The 16,465-nt window shown below is 34.8% G+C and overlaps 1 protein-coding gene across 1 annotated transcript; it reads left to right on the top strand.

The window, feature by feature from the left end:
- The first annotated feature begins 424 nt into the window (after positions 1-424).
- LOC148871434 (downstream neighbor of Son) lies at positions 425-16,229 on the top strand. The gene is made up of 15 exons (XM_088971261.1): positions 425-684; positions 1,266-1,425; positions 3,680-3,753; positions 3,826-3,970; positions 4,112-4,200; positions 4,281-4,458; positions 4,549-4,733; positions 8,008-8,213; positions 8,304-8,402; positions 10,066-10,187; positions 11,521-11,622; positions 11,960-12,069; positions 12,391-12,478; positions 13,237-13,430; positions 15,761-16,229. Exons 2-15 carry the CDS (start codon positions 1,306-1,308, stop codon positions 15,972-15,974), a joined length of 1,926 nt encoding a protein of 641 aa, XP_088827387.1. The 5' UTR covers positions 425-684; positions 1,266-1,305; the 3' UTR covers positions 15,975-16,229.
- The last annotated feature ends 236 nt before the right edge of the window (positions 16,230-16,465 follow it).

Consider the following 16,465-nt stretch of genomic DNA (forward strand, 5'->3'; position numbering starts at 1 on the left):
GGATATTAACCAGCTGACAAAGTCCAGCTTGAATGAAATCCGAAATCCGATCGGGTTCCAGTTCGTTTCCGTTTTGTCATACAAACGATCGGATTTGGACCGAACTCGGACAAGACACACTCGATCCGATTACAGGTCTAATGAAGTGTCGATCGGGTTCCAGTTCGATTCCGTTTTGTCATACAAACGACCGGATTTCGATCGAACTAGGGCAAGGCACACCCGATCCGATTACAGGTCTAATGAAGTGTGACTGTGTGAGACGATTTCAACACCCGATCGTGTATCACACGGGTTCTTTCTAATAATAATAAAGAATAATAAAAACGGAGATGAACGTTACATTAGGCAGCTGACGGCGTCAGTGCCGAGGGGAGAAAGGGAGGGAAAGAATTTATTCAAATAAAAACAAAGATTACAATTTATATCCTTTTGCCGCATTTACTCACGTTTTGAAGCCCGGGAACTTCCCTTTCTTTTCCCTTTTCCCTCCCGCTCTCTCCCTCTCTCTCTCTCTCTCTCTCTTCGTCTCCGGAAGCCCGATCTTTGCCCTAAAAATTATCGTTTAGGGCAAATCGATTCAAACTGATGTGAGATTTCACTTTCTGATGCAGTGGAGTTCAGATCGTGTTTGACGAGTTCGTGGCTTCGCTTCCGCTGTTCAAAAAGATTTTCAATGTCGAGGTATCAGTTGATTCAACATATTCCGACGTTTTCCTTTTTTGTTTTTCCCTTCAATTGTTTTATGCTTCCTATGTAATCAGCTGAGGATTGATTACGGAGATACTAATCGGGGATTTTCTGTATCTGCCACTTTGTGTTGTTATGATTGAGCAATCAAGATTCCTGCTTTGTAGATGGGTCTTCTAAGAAATGTTTTATTTCTACTTAACCGCCTTTTTAAGAAATGAAAAGTCAGGATTATCTTGGATTGGTGAAGTGTGAGTAATTTCTGTAGCTGCTTCTGGTAGAAAAGAAAAGTAATAAAATGCAGGAATTTCAGAAATCTCTCAGTTTACAACAAGGAAAAAGTTGCGTGAGAAACAAATATATATTTTTTTTCTAGGGAGAGGCCTGTGGCTGTAGAAAAGTTAGATCGTAGTTTTTTGAAGAAATAGGGTTACTTGTGATCAGATAAGAACCTAGCAGTGCGCGGGTGCGGTAAAAGTTGAAGTTAACAGATGCTTTACCTTTTTTCTTGTAATGCTGCTATTAGTTATTCCACACTATGTTCCTTGACTGTTGGATGCGTGGAACAATTGCAGGAAAAAATTTGGTCATGGCGGGAATATATAGATTTACAATATGACTATGGCAAAAGTTGCAGTTCCTGGTTCTTTGACATCTAAATCTCTTCCTTTTGGAAGAGGTTCAAAGGTTCAAGCTGGTAAGGCAATGAAAAGGAAGACACCCTCGGAGTTGAGAGTAAGTTTCTGAATCCATGTTTGTTTTGTAAGGATGTACAGTAAGTGTTTAGTCACTCCATATAAGCATTGCATTTCTATTTTGTGTTCCTTTCTTCCAAGTTTTGTTACAGATAAGTGGTTGTTACATTAATTTAGGGACTATTTCTTACCCATTAAAGTTTTATTAGTTTATTGATGGTTTTGAATATGCTTAAATAAGTTTCATACATATGGTTCTAGAAATTATGGTCATGGTGTCACACTGTCATAGTTGTCAAGGCATTGCCTAGATGACTAGGCACCCTTGGCTGGTTGGCTTGCCTGAATGCTTTGACTTACAGAAACAAGATGCTCACCCAGGTGATAACGTGCCAACCTAGGCAAAAATATGATCAGGTGTGCACCTTACTATAGTGTCATTCATAGTGCTACATCTTACCAATATGTGTGTTAATACATTTTATTATATACTATATCTGTCATTCATACTTTGTTTTAAAGTTTCACTATTGAAATTTAAAAGGTCATAGGTTTTGGGAAGAGAAAAATAAAGAATAGAAGTATAAAGAGATTTTTTTTTTTTTGTTTTTCCTATTCTCTCTCTATGTCTTACATTAAATAAAATAACGGCTCCATGCTTGTTCTTTTTTCTCCTTTACTTTCTATCTTAAAATTTTAACATATAAAATTATATCCTTCTTTGGTTGCTAATTGAAATGAAATTACTCTATATATTAGTAACATTTTTGAAAATATTGAAATTAATATATTTAAAATACTTTTCTCTTTTAGATTTGATAATTTCCATGTTGGGGAGGAAATTTAATGTTGTTAATGAAGAGAATTGCTATTTTTTCAATTAATATGTATGCTGAATGGTATATAAAACTAGGGGACTGGCCAATATTTACTTCTTTATCTTATAAAATTCTTATTGCCTATGTGGGTCTTTAGAATTGCCCAGATGCCTTGACAACTATGCACACTAACCTTATACATATACCTTCACACGATGGGCTGTTGTGCATGTGATGTATACCTTTATGAAAATGGTAATTGGAAAGAGAAATGAAACAGTTTTCTTCTGGATTACTTTATATGTTAAATTTTGCTTCTTCTTCTTTGTAAAAATATTTGATATTTATGAAACTTTGCATCCTTACAATTAGTAACTTTTCATATGTAACTTTACTTCATCCTCTGTAAAAGTATTTTATATTTATGAAACTTTACTTTCTTACTATTAGTAACTTTTTCTGCACTCCTTCCATACTTGAAATTTCAGCAAAGAATGATCATCTTTGCTTGGACATTATTTCTTACTAATAAGTCTCTATCCCTTGTGATAGTGAATAAGTAGATGTATAAACTAATGATGTTGCTTGTAAGACCTTGGTATAATCACTAAAACTGATATTCTAACTTGGTAATTGTCTTGATGTCACCATGAAAGAATGCACATCATGCTTGTTATAGTTGAATTATCTATATATATTGTTGCGACTGCTGAGTTTATTTATTTGTTCATTGGATCTACTTATAATTAAAATTTCCCTATAATTTACAATTTTACTTGATCTTTTATGTTTAAACCTTAACTTTTTTAATCATTTGTGGTTTTTCTTTTATTTTTCTGAACTGAAGCTTATTTATTGAAGGGTATTGGCATTAACCCACTCAATTTACTCCCCTTCGCAACCTGCTTTCTTTCTAGAACCAAGTTTCTATTAATCTTCTTGTCTTTAAATGATGTCTAAACATTAATATGAAGATTCATGGATGGCAATCTTTTTATTTGGTGTTACCATGGTCGTGGCTCCTGCTATGGAGTACACCAGGTTAGCTCAAGTGCACAGGAGAGTTGATATTACTTACAAAGACTGTTTGTTCAATTGTTATCTCTTCCACCCTACTGGTTGGCATTGCCGTCCTAAATATTGCAATTGACAGATCTTTAAATGATTGATTAAACATGCTGACATGATATCTTTTCTTCCACCCTACTGGATTCTTCTTATATATCTGTGAAGTGAATCATTACCATTCCTTTTATGGATTATATTTTCAATAAAAGTTTTTTACACTGTTTTGCACCTTTTCTTCTTATAATATTATTTAACAAATTTCTATTAGGAAAGACCATTCCTTTTATGGATTATATTTTCAATAAAAGTTTTTTACACTGTTTTGCACCTTTTCTTCTTATAATATCATTTAACAAATTTCTATTAGGAAAGATCATCTCTCGTGGTTTTCATAAACTTGTGTCACAGGGAGAGCAATTGAAGCGAAGTTGCAGTCAAGAGCTTGTAGATGAATCACCATTTTCTTTGCCTGGTGCTGAGAAGTAAGTCTCTCATTGCCCTTTATGTTTATTTACTTTAGGTTTCAACCAATACCAACACTTGTTATTTTTCAGGAATAATACTGGGGTAGCAAATGACGTTAAGAAATCAGAGACATCAAAAGTTCCCAGGTATATTAACACCCGTGTTGATGAAGTATTTCCTGTCAGAAAATCCAACAACAGGGTTAGACTACTTAATGGAAAAGAGAAGGGCAAGGTCAGTAGATTTGCTTCAAAATAGACGTAGGTCATCATTATGAAGCCTGTAATTTCTTCCAGTTCCAGAATGTCATTTATTGTCATTGTCACAATTATCTAGTTGCTTATGGTTTCTATGAATTATATGGATGTTTTGCAGGATAGTTTTTCAAATGAGCAATCTAACAGTCTCAAAAAGTCAACTGCTTCTTTTGGGTTGGCTGATAAAAGTCAACCCTTATTTACATGGTATTAGTTTCATGACATAGAATGTTTCTCTCTGAAGCTTCAATACCATATCTAAGTCTAACTGTTTTGCCCCCCTCCAGTGGTGGCAGTTCTGTGTGCTCAGTGGATTCAACTGCATCTGCCAAGGATATTCTGGGTGAAGCTTGTCAGACAACTGAAACATGCAATCAACGATTAACTGAAAAAAGCAATCAGTTTCTTAGTCCTTCTGAAGCTTCTTTGGGCATTGGAAAATCGGATTTAATTGCTGTTGATATGGTATTTTTGTGTTTAAAAGTTTCCCTTTGTTGGCCATTAAAAGTTGCATCTCTATCAAAGTTATGGTATTTCAGTGCTTTCTTTTTATAGGACAAAGTGCTAAAAGGACTTGTTGCTCATAACCCTCCTGCTGATTCTTCTGAAAAAGTTGGTGATCTCTCATCAGTTTATTCTGGTAGTTTCTGTTCTGAAGTCCATATTCCTGGTAGTAAAACTCCTTTGGATCTTACGCTCAAAACTACTGTGCGATTGGTCTCCTCTTCCCCAGTAAATTGGTGAGTATGATGATAAAACTCATGTTAGATTTACTTTCTGGTATGCCTTGGATCTCCTGCAAGCAAAAACTCTATGCACATAGCCATCCAGCTTCACAGTGGGAGTACCTCCTGCACATGTTTGTTAAATTTGTGGGGAGATGTTCCCAATGTGCTGCTGGATTTCCATGCTTTCAGAGTGTGTGCAGAGTTTTTGCTTGTGGGGGATTCCATTGCATTTTTATTCTATTGTACCAGTGTTATCAAATCATTTACTAGTCATTGACTAGTCAACCAACTAGTCAATTGAGGGCCAAAGTGACTGCATCACTAACTAGTTGGTCACTATTCATGATATGGCTGCCTATATGATTGAGCATCGACTAGGTCAACTAGTAAACAACAAAGTTACCTTATTTTTTTTTTCTTTTTGGTTTAGTTCTAATTATTTAAAATAACATAGCATATGTTTTTACTGTTTATATGCATGTTGTTTCAAGTATTTGTGATGGAAAATGGTTGGGTGATAGTTTATGAAATAGAAAATAAACACAAAAGTGAAATGAAGTACAAGTTATTTTTATTTTTCTTCCAATCAGTGGTGTACCCGACTCCAGTTAGGGAATAGACACAAACAAGGGTTAGATCAATTGGTCAAAGGTTGCACTCATGCTTTTGAAAAACAAAGGCTTAACTCCCTACTCTAGCCTATCCAACATTAGTTTTATGTTCACAAAACAGAGACTGCAATCTAAGTCCTTGAGATACTTCTTGCACCGGTAAATCTGGATTGACTTGGAGGATTTAAGAGTTAAATCTCATGTTTTTACTCTACACCTAGCTTTTGGTCAATCTTTCCTATTGTTTCTACTTTTGAAGTATCCAACATGATGCATCAGCCCTGTACAGGAATCTAGGTGTCATAGCTTGTCTTTCTTTTATTCTAGGTCATAGGTATCATAACTGGTTGGCTACAATAGTTTTGACCAGATCATTCAGATGAAATTCTTTCCTCTGGCATGGTTGTTGCAATATACCTCTCTCTAACATCACATGCTTCTTTTTTATATCTGTGGTCTTTCTGTTGACTGTTATATGTTTAAACAGTTTAAGGGCCTTATTTTGTCAATAATTTAACAGTGGATATGGTTTTAAATAGAATGAATTGGCAAAACAGGATTCAAGTAGCCAACCCCATATAGTTGGGATAAAGCATGGATGATGATGATGAGTTGATTAGCTACAAGATAGGTTATTGGCATATAATTGAACTTGGATAAAGTGGCTGATGATCACCATCCAAGTATTGTAAAGTTAACAGAATTTTGGCTGTATTTGGTTGGACAAAAATATGTTACATAACAGTTATTTAGAAAAAAAAATTCTAGTGTTTGGTTGCCAGTAAAATACAAGGGGAAGCAAAATGTTATCCTAAACTAGATTGAGAATGGGGTTAAATTACTTGCTCCCCTTTAAAGTGTAGGTTATTATATCCAGATTCTTGGATGAGATCATGGGCTTCACTTTTGAAAGTTCCACCATATAATTGTCTCATTAAAACCAGTCCCATTGAATAAAATTTTCAATTTCATGAATTCACTTTCCTCTACCAAAGCCTAAAAATCTAGTAGTTAAGACCATGACCACATTCTTCAAGTTGCAATCAAGCATAGCAAATTTAATAAAAATGATATTTTTAAAAATACTTATCTTCCTTTAGAATTTAGAAATATTTGCCTGCCAAAATTTTTTTTCTGGGATCCAAACATCTTTTTCTTTTCCCATTGGATTGAAGCATTAAATCTTGTATTGTTCAATTGCTTGCCTCTTTACACTGCTGTCTTTGGTTCCTGTGTATCCCTTCCCACATATGCGTTTACCCATATATTCCATGTCTTCCTAACCTTGATCCTGAAAACCTGTTTCTTTTAAACCTAATGGCATGTTAACAGCCATATGATTAACCATATCTAGCCAAAAGCTATGCATTAATATATTGTCTCTTCAATAAAAAAGCTGCCAATTTGATTTATAAAAAAAAACTACCAATTTGCTGTCTCTGTTTTAGCATTTATTGGAACATTTTTAACATTTAGCACCTATGGCCCTCTCTGAATTTGTCCACTGTCCTAGTTGAACTTTGAATGTATATCAAGAACACATCCCATTCCACATGTTTGAAGGTGTAAGATTTCTGGAGTGATATAAAATTCAATCTTTGGATAGGCCTTATTTGATGTATTTACCACACTTCTATTGAGCTTGGGTCTCCTGCAAGCAAAAACTCTACTCACATAGCATCCAGCTGCATATTGGGAATATCTATTGCACGTGTTTGTTAAATGCATGGGGGGATGTTCCCAATGTGCGGTTGGATTCCTATGCTTTCAGAGTGTCTATAGAGCTTTTGCTTGCAGGGGATTCCATTGTGATTTTATTATATTGTACTGCCAACCAGCTATGATACCTACTACCTAGAACTAAAGAAAGACAAGCTATGGCATCTAGGTTCCTGTACAGGGCTGCTGTATCATGTTGGATACTTCAAATTTTAGATTAAATTTTGTATTTGACAGATCATCACCTTCTCCAGTTGTGCCTTTGCTTTAAGGTAACATAACCAACAATAAAAAAGTAGAGGATTTACTTTCTAGTAGGGCTGTCAATGGGTCAGGTCCAGGTAGATCCAGTCCCAAACTGATTATTAATCGGGACAAAACCATAGACCCAGAACTGTCCTGATTAATAGTTGGGTCAATCGGGTCCAGACCCGATAGACCTGATTGTACTGAAAATTATATTTATTTATTTAAATAATAAAAATGATAGAAAATACTAAATTATTTATATGTTGATAAATTAAACATTTTAAGTTTTTAACTAATATTATCTTATTTATTATCTATCAAATTTACTATTTCGAACTTAAAATATGATAAAAATTATAAGAAAATTAAGAAAATATCATATATAATTAATAAAATAATTTGTTCTGGGTCTGAATCGGTTTGGGACAGGCAAGAACTGGAACTGACCCAATTATTAATTCGGACAAAATCATAGAACCAGAACCATTATAGTTGGTTTGGTCAGTTTGGGCCTGTTGGGTAGACCCGACCCATTGACAGCCCTACTTGCAGCCTCCATTTTGGATTGCCGCTTTACTCTAAACTGTATTTGAACTCTGAATTGAGTTATTATTTATAGTGATGGCTTTGTTAGTTTCTTTTATTTTTGTTGCTGTTGGATGCTGCCAAGCTGGCCTTTTAAACTGCATCTTGTTTGTGATTTCTAGGTGTCATAGGGTAACTCCAGGTAGTTCATACAATTTGATGGCTCAGTTCACTTCTGGATTTGGTTGTTCTGGAGATCATGATGTCCGGCAATCTTTGGGGACTGCTCAGGCATTGTATTCAAAAGCCTTACATTCATGGGTCTACCCACAATCTTCTTTACCACCCCTTATTATATCAGCATTGACTTCAGCAGCCGCACAAGGAGGTTTGTTGCCTAGTATGAAGATAGTTCTGCATTTAGGTTGTTTCAACTCTTTACCACTGATATTTATATTCTGAATGATTTTGGTATCAGGAGAGGTAGATTTCTTATTGAAACGACAACTAGCCTGGGAAGATTCATTTCAAAGTCTTTACTATATGCTTCGGAGGAGAATCTGTGACATTTTTTATGGTAATTACCTTTAATTGAGTTAAACGATTTCATTTAGGACTCCCAAAGTTATTGTCTGCAATATATATTTATTGGAAGTGAATAGTGCTTCTCAAGGCTTTCCTTTTTTCCTTTTTTCTTTTCCCCTATTTTAGATGCCATGTGAAGGACATCATATTAGAAATGAGAACAAAAAGTATGTTTCATGTACAAAAGTGACATCATTCGTTGAAAACCTAAGAGTCCATTTCCAAGTTTGCATGTGCTAGTAGGGATGAGCATCATACTGGCTAAGAAAGGCTCTGGTTCAGTCCAACCACAACATAATTTGAACTTGGCTGTGGCTCAGTCCAAGGAGTTAGGCTGAATCTAGCCCAACTATTCATGATAGGCCTGGGGCTAGTTGAAATTGAAGTGGCTATGTATATCTTATTTACAAAATTAAAGTGCCTATGTTTTATTTTACAAGAGAATACTACTTAAACTAAAAGGAAAGTTTTATAAAATTTTGTTTGGAGTACAAGTGTTGAGTAGTTTTTTTTGATAAATGAATAGGTGTTGGGTAGTTAACAAACAATATGTTAAAAACTGAGTGTGGCAGAAATATGAACATTGAGATTATAGTAGTAAATTTTAGGTAGATAGATGCACTATAACTGGTCTACCCAGTCACTCTTCTAGAGTTAAATTGAGGTACTATAGTATGCTGAAAACTATGTTATTTGAACACTTCAAAAGGAATGCTGTACTTGTATCGGATTTTGGACACTAACACTGACGTAACACTTGTGGGAACTCTTTTCGTTGTCATACCTGTGAACTTCAAACTCTTGGGTTGTAACATTTGGACTTGTTTGCTTAGTAGTGACCACATAGATTTATTTATCTACAACTCTACATTCAAATCTTTTTTCTTTTTCAAACATCCCATTATGACATAAAAAAAATATATTGTTAGGCATGTAACTTAAACTGAAGTATAGCAGTTAAGTCCCCAGATCCTACTTTTTTGGGCTTTCTGAGTTAGGAACTTTTAACTGTGTCTGATTCTGACTCTCATACCAGCATTCATGTAATATAGGAAACAACGGAATCATGTAGGATGATTATGCCCTAGTGAAGGAAGGAGTTTCATGCATTCTTCTTAGAGTGCAGGATGATCGAATGTGCTAAATTTGTTACTATATAAGTGTTAGGGCAAAAACATCTCTTAACATATTTTGATTTACCAACTGGTGGTGGCTCAGTTTTCTGTCTAGTTTTAGCGGGAGACCTGGGATCAAATCCCATACTGGTTACATATATGCAATAAATAAAAACCATAATCTATCTTGGGTATTGTGCATAGATTTTTTTTTTTTCAAACTGGTTATACTAAATCTCTGAAAAATGCATCATGCCTTTATTTACCCAAAGTCTGCAATTTTCTTTCTTATGCAATCATGTATATAGCCAAATAGCCAATTATATGCATAGGGACCATTACTTGGTGTAATGGTAAGATCTCGGGCTGTCAAGCATTAAAATGCATGTTTGAGCAAAAATGCCAAAGATTAGGTTGTATCCAGCCCACCCTCCCAAGATCCGAGATAGCTGGGGCCAACATTGGGTAATGGCCTTTTAGTAAGTTATATGCAATATAAGTACCATATGCTAATTTTGTTTTTTGTTGCAAACTTTCCAGTGTGTACTTCACAGTTTGTGGTGATGTTTACTGGTGCTGACTACCCTGGAAGAACAAATCGATTATGCAATGCTTACATCTCCCAGTCTACAAGAGGTTTAAGATCCTTGCTTCGAGAGCATGTATGATATACTATCTTTTTTTAATCATTATGCTGGAGTATACATACCTAAAATCATGACTTTTTGTTTCCTCTATTCAACTTTTACATTTATTATCCATATTATGGGAATGATTAACCTAGAAACCATATTCAATCTTTATTTAACAAAATAAAAATTTATTGATGGAAATAAATGCAATAAAAAATGGTGAAAATGGTTTCACCATAGAATCAGAAACAGCAAAAAAACAAAAACCATCGTCTTGATCATCCTCAGTAGTTGTGTCCAATGTTGACTATAAAACTGCAATTCAAGGCTTCTTTTTTCTCATTGACAAATTCAGACATCAAATCCCCTTCCACCACATTTTTTCTATCAGGATGATGCTTTCCTTAAAAATACACCTATTTCTTTTCTTCCAAATTCTCAAGAGACCCCAATTGGAATGATACCATAAATGATCTTTGCTTTCTTCCTGCCACTAGAAGAAGGCTACCTAGGAAAGATCTCTTGAAGCAATGCAGGACAATATCTTGAATGATTAGACAAGGTGAAGAGGGTCCAAATAAAAGTAGCAACTTTATGATGAATAAACAAATGGAAAATATCTTTTTCAATTCTTTTGCTCAAAATAGCTTCTTTTGAGCCAGCTTGAAATTCTTTTCAAATATGAGGCTAAATCTTAGTTTTGCTTGTCTAATGAAGTATTTGGTTGATCTATTAGAATCATTGCACTTTCTATGAGCATAAATTTTGCTTGAACTCACTCTATCATGTAGTTTCCACTTCAGTTTGAGGACAACTTCCTAAATTATGTCTCTAAACTTTAGTTACTTAGCATTGTTTGGTGGTTTGGAATAAGATATTTTTAATTTTCACATATTTCACAATCTTTTCACCATGTCCATAATTTTTACAATATTTGCATATGATATTTATAACATGTTCCTTATATTTTGACCAACATTTCAACTGGTACTGACATTTTAAACCCTGCTTGAGTTAATAGGAGGCATTGTTTAACATGCATACCTTCTATATTTTGTATAAACGGATTATTTCTACATGTTACTTCTAAGTCTTCTTAACACATGCATGAGAAATGATCTTAAGCGATTGAAGTTAACAGTTCCTCCTTGTATGCATGTGCCATATCTTTCGATTGGGTGTATGAATATCTACAATGTAGAAATATCAATTTTCCTGATGCTTCTCATATATGCAGTTTCCACTGTTAGGGATTATGGACTTGAAATGTCTTCTTTATAGGGTTTTATATTTGTTCTATTTTTTTTGGCATTCAGATATATATTTATTAACATCTTTCTTTTGTATCAATTATCAAAACTAGGACATTTGTTTTTCCATGCCTCTATGCCGTTCTGAAGTAGAGCAAGCTAATGTAGAAGACCTAGTAGAGCTTTCAGAGATTGAGAAACGCAATGTGGGCCAGGTCTTACTCTATACTTATAACCATTAAAACTTTTACATGATTTTGATATTGCAAATACTCATGCAGGGCAGATTTGATGGTGACTGGTGCACATAGGGATACTGAAAGAGTTACAAATTTGATATTTAACCCATCTATTGTTGCTTCCAATATTTGATTTAAAAAATCTCCTCTGTGGATCCATAGAATCATTATTGTCTGCCTTTGGATATGTGCCATTTGTTTGGCAAAGGTTGAATTGTCATCTGTACATCTTATTTAGAGTTGTAAACTGACAATGGAAGTTGTTTCTCATGCTTTCTGTTTGGCTTGGTTTTATCCTATTTATTTGATGCAGGCTCGCCGTTTGGTTTCTATCTCTGATGTGGATAACAGTCCTCAATCTCTTCTAGCATTTTCTGGAAATGACAATGTACACGGATTGTATGATTTTCTGTTAAACTATAGGTAAGTTTGATTCCTTTGGTATCTTAGGGACTATACATGCAGCATTATCAGGCTAAGGCTGTGCACATTAATTGCACATGTCATTAATTTAGACCTTTGTTTTTGGGCCACAACCTGGTGTAATGTTAAATTCTTGGCCAAAAAGCATTAGATTGTGGGTTTGAGCCTGAGTGGTCATTTTGTACAAAAAAATGCTGAAGGTTAGGACCTTATCCAGTCTACCCCTCCCAAGACCCCAGATATCTGGGACCTACATTGGGTTATGACCTTTTCTTTAGACCTGGGTTTTGATCTCAGTTTCATTTTGTTGTGTTTTTCCAGGTCAATCTTAAGTTCTTTGACTGGCTTAGATGTCCCTCTCTTGTATTCACCAGTCCCATTCCAAAATGCATCTCTTTGTTCTCCAGAGGTTTGTATTATTTTATCTTGTTGCTGAAATGGTTTTTTATAAGCTCATTATCTTTGTCTTTCTATTAACAGGGCAACTAGCCACAATTATCCTATATCAGCAAACATATTTTTATTTAGTATTTGATTTTGTTTTATTTTGATCACTACTTCTATAAATGATCAAGACGTTGATGTGATGCTTAAAAACTGTGTTGATTCTATGAACATTTTGGATGGTTTAATGGAATTAATGGCTAATTTTAAATCTAGAAGTAGATCATTTTCCAGTTTAAGGAGCAAAAGTAATGCTTCTTAAACTGGAAAATGGTTAGAATGCTTATAAGGTTTCTTTTCTAAAGCTCTAATATTTGGTCCTTGTATTTAACCATGAACAGAAGTGAACAGGTGAGCATTTCTTCAAAGTTTTACCCCTTTCTTTCTTCCTTCTACAAGAAGTTTTGTGATATCTTTCTTTACTTCTGTTCCTTTTTTTCCCTCTCTGCTTTTCAAATATCTAATCCAAGATATGTTGTAAGAAGGAACTTTTTCCAACCTGTCATAAGTTTTTCATTTCTGTTTTACGAATATTACTGCATATAGAAGAAAACATTGTTTTCTTCATGAGTTGAGTATTGCTTTTAGCACTAGAATAATGTCCTGAACTTTACAAGCTTGTCACTAATTTCAGCAACTCTCTAGACCTCTATTGAATATAGCTGATAATTCTTTTGTATGTATTTCCTTGCTAATTTCACTTTTTATGGCCACCTTTTCCAGGTGAGATGCAGAGAGATGAAGAGAGTTGATACAGTCTCTTGTAGGGGTTCCAACATGGAAGAAGGCAACTTCTGTCAAGATTCACGAACTGGTTTCTGCTATAGTATTGAAGTCAAGGACACCTTTCTTCCACCATGGATTATTTCTGGCATATGTGCTGCCATGGGCTCTGAAGGAAGAAGTTTTGAGGCCAGGTGTGCTGAATTCTCTCTCCCCATAACATATAAGATTTGGAGAACATGTATCACCTTGGTGACTTGTTTGTGTGAGGATGTTCTGTTTGGTGCCAAAGGACTCATAGCTGTTGTCCAGGACAGAACAATGTGCCATGTGATAAGTTACCTTTCTGAGCTTTTAAGAGTTCTATACAACTTTCCTCTCCCATCCATGTATCTGTCAGGAACAAATAATTGTGGTCATGTTTGAAGATTTTTTCCTAGTAAATCTCATGGTGGGACCCATCGAATAGCTGGTCTATATGTTCTGAAGTGGAACTAATGGCAAGTTATGGGCAACAGAGCACACTATGAGTTACTCAGTGATTTAAAAGGCACATTTTAGGGTATGTGCCTTGCCTAGTTCCCAGGTGCAGCACTTTCAAAAGGCTCATGCTTGGTGTGCCTAGGCGTGTGCCTGGTATGCCTTGTGCTTGAGTCTAGGCGTGCGCCTTTTGAAAATTTGTGTGCTTTTTTCTGTTTTTTTAATGCTTAGCAGTTGGGCCTGGGGTTCTACCCTTGGACCCTCGGCCAAGCCCCTTGAGGCAGCCCAAAGAAGTTCATATCAGGATCTTAAATTCTTAATCCTTATTAGCAAATATGGGCTTGCCCCTTGAGGCAATGTTGTTCATTCCTTCATCCTAATAAAAGATATTTTTAAAAGACACTTAAAGTTGTAAAAAACATTTTTTTATAGGGATTAAGAATTTAAGACCCTGATATGGACTTCTTTGGGCTTGCCTTGAAGGGCTTGGCACAAAGGTTGCTCGTAGAATCGGGACTGCGTAATGTTTAACATCACATTAGCAAATTGAAGTAATGCAATCGGGAAAAAAATAAAGAGATCAAGAGTTTACATGCTTGAATATGCTTTATATGTTTATAAAAAAAATATGCTTTATATGTTATGCTTGATTTTATTTTTAAGTATTCATTTTAAATATGTTTTACATGTTATATTTATGTATTTTAATTTGAGATAATAGGTTTTTTAACATTTATTTTAAAGCTTAAGTCTATATTTTTAATTAATATTGTGTTTACTATTTTTAATATTTTGCATTGTTTTTGAAAATTTTGGCATTTTTTGAAAAATTTACCATTTTTTTTCATCTTTGTGCCTTGCTTCAAAAGGGTGCATGCCTGGCAGCTTGCCTTGCACTTTGGGTGCAATATGGCCCTTGCGCTTTTAAAACACTAGAATTACTGTAACCCTAGATATAAACTGTTGCATTATTTGCACAAATTGCTTGTTTTAAATTACCACTCAAGTTTTTTTTTCTCTTATTTAGTTAGAGTACATTATTTTTCTTACATTTTTTGGTGCATTAAATTACTTGAAAAAATAGTTGGGCTATCTAGAAAGAATTCACTGATGGGTGCCTTGTTTACTTATCTAATTTGGATGCCAGGTTGTTTAGGTTGTCTAAGTATGCTGCATGTTATGGGGTAGTAGCTCATCCTTGGGGTCTTAGGAGCCATGAATTTAACAGTGATTTTACAATTGTAAATAGTGGTTCTGTAATGGCACAAGGCTATAGTTTGTAGTTGCATAATGTAAATAATGTTATTAGAAATGTCGTCTTCTTTGACCTATTGTTTTAAGAATCTTATAATACTTTAAGAATTCTGGTCATATTTGACTATTTTTTTTCTTTAGCTTGTTTGTTTATATAATAAAATGTAAATGATGAATAATAGAAGAATTAAAAAGAATCTAATTATGTATATCCCTACTACCATTTATCTATGGATAATGGTCAAATCTGGTCACCATTATCTCTGTTATTTTCTTTTGTGTCAGATTGTAAAAGATAAGAAACTCATTTTGTATGTTTTGTGTGCACTCATGAAAGCATGTATGATATGGGTTAACAAATTGGTTGTTTATTTTAAGATCATAGGTTGGGCAGCAATTTTTGAAGGTTAAATTACTTTGCATACCTGAAAAGCTATTCCCTTCTATTGTGCTGAGACAATACAAGGTCAAGGTTTTGCCTAAGCACACACTGGGACACCTTGGATTCTGGGGCCTTTCTCCCGGAATTTGTCAGACCAATAAAGTTTCTTAGGAGCTTCTGCTTCCACAGCGTAGATTGACTTGTTACTTGTTTTGGAAATAAGTATTTAGATTTTACTAATCATTTTCTGGTAAGAATATTGGGTGGGACAAGTTAATGGAAATGATTTTGACTAAAAGGAATCTAATGCGTATTTATTATGAAATATTATTTGAACCCCTCTGGCCCCTGATATAATGACAATTTTCATCTATAGTGTTTCTTATTTAACCTTTGGTGATTTTGCAGCTTTACAACTGAGGCCATTTCTATTGGCTTGAATGTTGCACTTGATACTGGCTGCCAGAAAACTGATACTAAAACAGAGGCATGTAAAAGCTTGCCAGAAAGCAATACCTTCAATGTTCCAGAAGCTGTTGTTGCTCCTTGTTTGCAATCTGCTTCATTAAGAGGGCTGAAATACTGCAATGGTTCTTATACAGCTTCACTTTTGCCTTTATAATGTTCTATTCTCATAGAGCACACCTATCACAGGGGACTGGACTGCTGTATTCATTAAGTGCAGTTTTGTTTGCCTTTCTGCATTGCTGCCTATTTTCTGCATTTGTGGCAAATCCCGTTTCTAACATAATCATGCCCATGCCCATGCGTATGTGCTAGTAGTTTTTGGTGAAAGTTATTTTACTGCAGCTAGCAATGTAATCATTTTTTTAACTATTGCACTAATCTATATTCCATTACCATCAAATTATGCTAACCTTGTTTCTTGGACCTGCAACTAATCAAAATTCTAGGGGCATTTTCAAGTTCAAAGTGTCAACAGTTCAGAAAAGTGGTCTAAAACTTTTTTAGAAGAAAAGTTCAATAATTGCGGACCCTAAGTTCCCTTGCAAAAGAACATTGGAGAATTAGTTAACTTCCCTGTTGATCAACTTTCTCCCTGTTGACACTTTGAACTTGAAATAAAAGTATCCCTTGCTTGAAATGTATGAA

This window comes from Nelumbo lutea, chromosome 2, assembly GCF_056320005.1.
Source record: "Nelumbo lutea isolate HS-2025 chromosome 2, American lotus-T2T, whole genome shotgun sequence".
NCBI lineage: Eukaryota > Viridiplantae > Streptophyta > Magnoliopsida > Proteales > Nelumbonaceae > Nelumbo > Nelumbo lutea.

Excerpts from the sequence above, each read along its gene's own strand:
- LOC148871434 (XM_088971261.1), top strand. The coding sequence starts at position 1,306 with ATGACTATGGCAAAAGTTGCAGTTCCTGGTTCTTTGACATCTAAATCT. Across the intron at positions 3,754-3,825 it reads TCTTTGCCTGGTGCTGAGAA|GAATAATACTGGGGTAGCAA; the intron begins GTAAGTCTCTCA and ends GTTATTTTTCAG. Across the intron at positions 8,214-8,303 it reads TTCAGCAGCCGCACAAGGAG|GAGAGGTAGATTTCTTATTG; the intron begins GTTTGTTGCCTA and ends TTTTGGTATCAG.